Here is a 5,000-nt window from a genome sequence, read left to right as displayed (position 1 = left end):
GGCTGAAAGGTGAAAGGTCACTTCTTAAGGAGCGGCTGGACCGCAACAACTTGGTTCTGGTTTAGCTGAAGAGCATGGCCGTGTCGACGGGCCTTCGAGGAGAACTGTCATTATGAAGATCTTTATAACTTTCGCACATCAGTCCGCTTTGGATCTCCACATCCCATCTGGCCATCAGAACCAACGTTCAGGAAACTGGACTTCCTGAATATCTGAATATATTTGAGGATTTTTCCAAATTTTCCTCCAGAGTGATAATGGTTCTGACCTGGTTGAACCCTCAGAACCCTCTGGATTTCCTGGTTTCTGTCCAATCAGAGCAGAGAACACTGCCAATAGATCTGGTTGTGGAAGGTTCTGGTGAACATGTCAGAACTCGACCTCAGGAGCACCTCAGAGCGGTTCTGGTTGATAATGACGATGCTCCTTCCTGTGTTCCTCAGTTTGAAGAAGAAGGAGTTCAGCCTGGAGGAGATCTACACCAACAAGAACTACGAGGCCCCGCCCAACATCAGGTAGATACTGGTACCGGTACCGGACTTCAGAGGTCCGACAGGATTTGTTCTAGTGTTGATGTTTTCTGTAGTCGGTGCTGACCATCAGGGCAGCCTGTCATTAGATCCTGATGGGCTAATGACTCTTGCTAACATCATCATCCCATAGGTGACATCGTGCCTTCAACTCAGCTTCCCAGCATGCTTTGTGTATTTCCTGCAGGAGCCTGGAAACCATATTTGAGGAGCCTCGGGAGAAGGATGGATCGCTGATCCTGATTGGCCAGCAGAAGCGTCGCCGACTCCTCCTCTTCCCTGACTTCACTCAGCCGAGGAAGAGGAAGAAGCCCCAAGGTCCACCATGAACCCAACACCTCTGGTCCTTCACCAGCATCAGCTGCTGATCTGTTTCCTGTTTCCTCCAGGGATGGGTTCCTGCTTCTTTGGTGCCCAGAAAACGAGCCGCAGTGCGGCGACACGTCCACGGCAGCGGGCTGGACGACGGCAGCGACCTGGACGTGATGCTGGTGGAGCGCCTGAGCGAGCTCGATGACTTCCTGACTCAGCAGGGCCTGGACGTGTGACATCATTTCCTGACAGCTGACTAAATGGACACACCAATGGAGACGTGTGTGCAGAGCCTGAGCCTTGGATCCGGCAACACAAACTCCGGGAAGCTCCGCCCCCTACAGATACACCTGTGGACAAAAACCTCATCCAGCTGCCGGTCTCTGCAGTGCCCTGGAGTACTCTGTAGTACTCTGTGGTACTCTGTAGTACTCTGTGGTACTCTGTAGTACTCTGTGGTACTCTGTAGTACTCTGTGGTACTCTGTAGTGTGGTACCCTTTAGTACTCTGTGGTACTCTGTGGTACCCTGTAGTACTCTGTGGTACTCTGTAGTGTGGTACCCTTTAGTACTCTGTAGTACTCTGTAGTACCCTGTAGTACTGTGGTACCCTGTAGTACTATGTGGTACCCTGTAGTACTCTGTAGTACCCTGTAGTACTCTGTGGTACCCTGTAGTACTCTGTAGTACCCTGTAGTACTCTGTAGTACCCTGTAGTACTCTGTGGTACCCTGTAGTACTCTGTAGTACCCTGTAGTACTCTGTAGTACCCTGTAGTACTCTGTGGTACCCTGTAGTACTCTGTGGTACCCTGTAGTACTCGATGTGGTACCCTGTAGTACTCTGTGGTACCCTGTAGTACTCTGTGGTACCCTGTAGTACTCTGTGGTACCCTGTAGTACTCGATGTGGTACCCTGTAGTACTCTGTGGTACCCTGTAGTACTCTGTGGTACCCTGTAGTACTCTGTGGTACCCTGTAGTACTCTGTGGTACCCTGTAGTACTCTGTGGTACCCTGTAGTACTCTGTGGTACCCTGTAGTACTCTGGAGTGTTGTGAACTGTGATGCTTATTTCTGATGAAAACTGTATTTTTGGACAATAAAGTAATTTCTTCTCTGAAACATTTTCTGGCCGTCCAATCGGCTGCCAGCAGCTCAGGCTGTGATTGGTCAGTCTTACAGAACCGGGCAGGTCCGTGGAGGCTCAGTCCAGCTTCTCCATCGGGACTTCGAAAGACTCCAGAATCTCCAGCCACAGGAACCCAAATCCAGCTTAACGTCACACGACCCAGAGGTCACGAGACCCAGGGGTCACATGAGCCGATGACCTCTAAGAAGGTCCAGGAGGGCTCTGCGGCCGACTACTGCAGTTCTAACTGATTCTGATGTTCTGGGTCAGCGGTCCTGAAGACATGATGTTTCTGCAAGTAAATGAAGCTGGACCCAGAACGGGTTCGGAACCAGATTGGGTTTTACTCCAGTTGGTTTATCGAGGTCCGTTTGATCATCAGAACTGGTTCTGGTTCTGATGTACTGAAGTTCTGTCAGAACTGTTTTGGGGGTTCTAAAAGGTTTTGGTTGAATCGTATTGTCCAACCAGACTGGGCCGACAGAACCGATCCGGTACACTTTCCAGGTTCTGTTGACCTGATGTCATTTACTTTTGCTTCATATTTTTAGATGGTTCTGATTCATTTCGGGTTCTGAACAGATTTATCTGAGATCCAGTTCCTCTCCCCACCGCTGGGGAACAGCACTGCGCCTGCGCAACCCTCTTCAAGGGAAGAAGAAGAAGAACATCTGCTGACGTCACATCCTACGAAGATGATGGCGGTGTCCGCGGCGAGGTTGAGCGGAGCACCGAGGAAATGCTGCAGGTAAATTCAGCTGGAACACCTGAGCTCTTAAAGCACACGCTGACGTCAGCGGGACGCTGACTATGACGTCAGGTAGCGAGCCGAATGTTTCCTGGATCAGCTGATGGACCAGAGACACATCCGAACCTGGAGACGCGGTTCTGGAGGACCGGACGCAAGGAGGTTCGGCTGGCAGGTGACACCTGCAGCCCGGAAGTTAGTCTGACAGGAACAGGAAGTTGTATTGTGTGAATTGGAAACAGACTCGTCAGTCCTTTTGGACCCGGTCCGGTTCTACCAGAACCAGCCAGACCAATCAGGATTCTCCAGGTTCTGGTTCAACAGGCAGAAACAGGATCAGGTGGACCCAGAACATCAAAGGGTTCCTGAATGAAAGTAACAGAACCACGAAGGACCGGTCTCATCTGGACCGGGGCGTTCTGGTGTCGACCAGAAAATGTTCTGATCGTTTTAAATTAGAGCGATGGTACCAGATGGGCCTGGTACAGGAAGCTGTGCTTAACCTCAGTGGGTTCTCCTGTTATCATTGAAATTCTGGCCCGGTTCCGTCGCTCAGACCGGTCTCAACCCAGCAGAACTTCCAGAACCGGACCAGTTCTGCTTGGTTCTGTCGAAGCAGAACTGGTCACTCAGCTGAGCTGAATGAGTTCCAGGTCACTCAGCAACATGCAGGGGAGGGGTGCTTATCTTCCTGGCCTGGTGCTGTGACCCAGTAGAGTCACTGAGGTTCTTCACCACAGAACCAACATGGCCGAGTTTTAGTTGGGTCAGGTGGGACCGGACCCAAGACGTTCCAGTTGAGGTTCTCAACTGGAACATAAAGCAGCCTGGGGTCAGTTTGGGGTCATGTGGCCATCGTTTGGGGTAGTTTAGGGTCAGTTTGGGGTTAGTTTGGGGTTAGTTTAGGGTCAGTTTGGGGTCGGTTTGGGGTCAGTTTAGGGTCAGTTTGGGGTCATGTGGCCATCGTTTGGGGGTAGTTTAGGGTCAGTTTGGGGTCAGTTTAGGGTCAGTTTGGGGTCAGTTTGGGGTCAGTTTGGGGTCAGTTTAGGGTCAGTTTGGGGTCAGTTTGGGGTTAGTTTGGGGTCAGTTTGGGGTCAGTTTAGGGTCAGTTTGGGGTCAGTTTAGGGTCAGTTTAGGGTCAGTTTGGGGTTAGTTTAGGGTCAGTTTAGGGTCAGTTTGGGGTCAGTTTAGGGTCAGTTTGGGTTAGTTTAGGGTCAGTTTAGGGTCGGTTTGGGGTCAGTTTGGGGTCAGTTTGGGGTTAGTTTAGGGTCAGTTTAGGGTCAGTTTGGGGTCAGTTTGGGGTTAGTTTAGGGTCAGTTTAGGGTCAGTTTGGGGTCGGTTTGGGGTCAGTTTGGGGTCAGTTTGGGGTCAGTTTAGGGTCAGTTTAGGGTCAGTTTGGGGTCGGTTTGGGGTTAGTTTAGGGTCAGTTTAGGGTCAGTTTGGGGTCAGTTTGGGGTTAGTTTGGGGTCAGTTTGGGGTTAGTTTAGGGTCAGTTTGGGGTCGGTTTGGGGTCAGTTTAGGGTCAGTTTGGGGTCAGTTTAGGGTCAGTTTGGGGTTAGTTTAGGGTCGGTTTGGGGTCGGTTTGGGGTCAGTTTAGGGTTTTAGGGTCAGTTTAGGGTCAGTTTGGGGTCGGTTTGGGGTCAGTTTGGGGTCAGTTTGGGGTCAGTTTGGGGTCAGTTTAGGGTCAGTTTGGGGTTAGTTTGGGGTCGGTTTGGGGTCAGTTTGGGGTTAGTTTAGGGTCAGTTTAGGGTCAGTTTGGGGTCAGTTTGGGGTCATGTGATGAACGTTCATGCGCTGTGTGTTTCAGGGCGCCGTCGCCACGCTGCAGCCAGAGCCGCAGCCTGAGCAGCGGTGAGTCCCTGCAGCAGGTACATGATAATGACATGAGCTCTGTCAGCCAATCAGCTTCCTCTGCTTCTGCAGGTCTCCGCCCCCTGTCCAGAGCCCGACCTTTTACTCTGCTTATCGTCACGGGAGGTTGTTACCTTGGTTACCAGCAGTACAAAAGGTGGGGCCAACAGGATGAAGAGGCTGCACCCCATGTAGCCACGCCTACTCAGGTAAGACGCACATCAGGGGGCGGAGCTAGTTCAGCTGCATTGTCTCACAGAGACCTATGGCAGAGTGGGTGGAGCTTAAGCCTCCTGAATGTAAAGCGGGCGTGGCCTAATGATGGAAACAGTAAATCCCTCGCCAGAAGGTCTCAACCGTTGTTGATGTCACTTCCTCTTTTCATTTTGTCTTGTGCAGCTGGGTTGGTTCTGACCCAGTTCTGAAGCT

At 51.4% G+C, this 5,000-nt stretch overlaps 2 protein-coding genes across 2 annotated transcripts in view; both read left to right on the top strand.

The window, feature by feature from the left end:
• wu:fi75a02 (protein PRR14L) overlaps nt 1–1,965 on the top strand; it is a 12,152-nt gene extending 10,187 nt beyond the window's left edge. The window contains exons 5-6 of the mRNA XM_055025812.1: nt 444–515; nt 718–1,965. Of these exons, the coding sequence (XP_054881787.1) occupies nt 444–515; nt 718–859 (214 nt within the window). The 3' untranslated portion in view covers nt 860–1,965. The remainder of the gene's footprint in view (nt 1–443; nt 516–717) is intronic.
• A 653-nt stretch (nt 1,966–2,618) lies between these two features.
• The window catches only part of pisd (phosphatidylserine decarboxylase), a 12,332-nt gene continuing 9,950 nt past the window's right edge, over nt 2,619–5,000 (top strand). Inside the window, 2 exon segments of the mRNA XM_055025799.1 lie at nt 2,619–2,720; nt 4,528–4,780. Of these exon segments, the coding sequence (XP_054881774.1) occupies nt 2,668–2,720; nt 4,528–4,780 (306 nt within the window). The 5' untranslated portion in view covers nt 2,619–2,667.

This window comes from Poeciliopsis prolifica, unplaced genomic scaffold (assembly GCF_027474105.1).
Source record: "Poeciliopsis prolifica strain line A6 unplaced genomic scaffold, Auburn_PproV2 SCAFFOLD160, whole genome shotgun sequence".
Taxonomy (NCBI): domain Eukaryota; kingdom Metazoa; phylum Chordata; class Actinopteri; order Cyprinodontiformes; family Poeciliidae; genus Poeciliopsis; species Poeciliopsis prolifica.
Note: the sequence above shows the minus strand (reverse complement) of the source record. Positions and strands in the feature narration are given on the sequence as shown.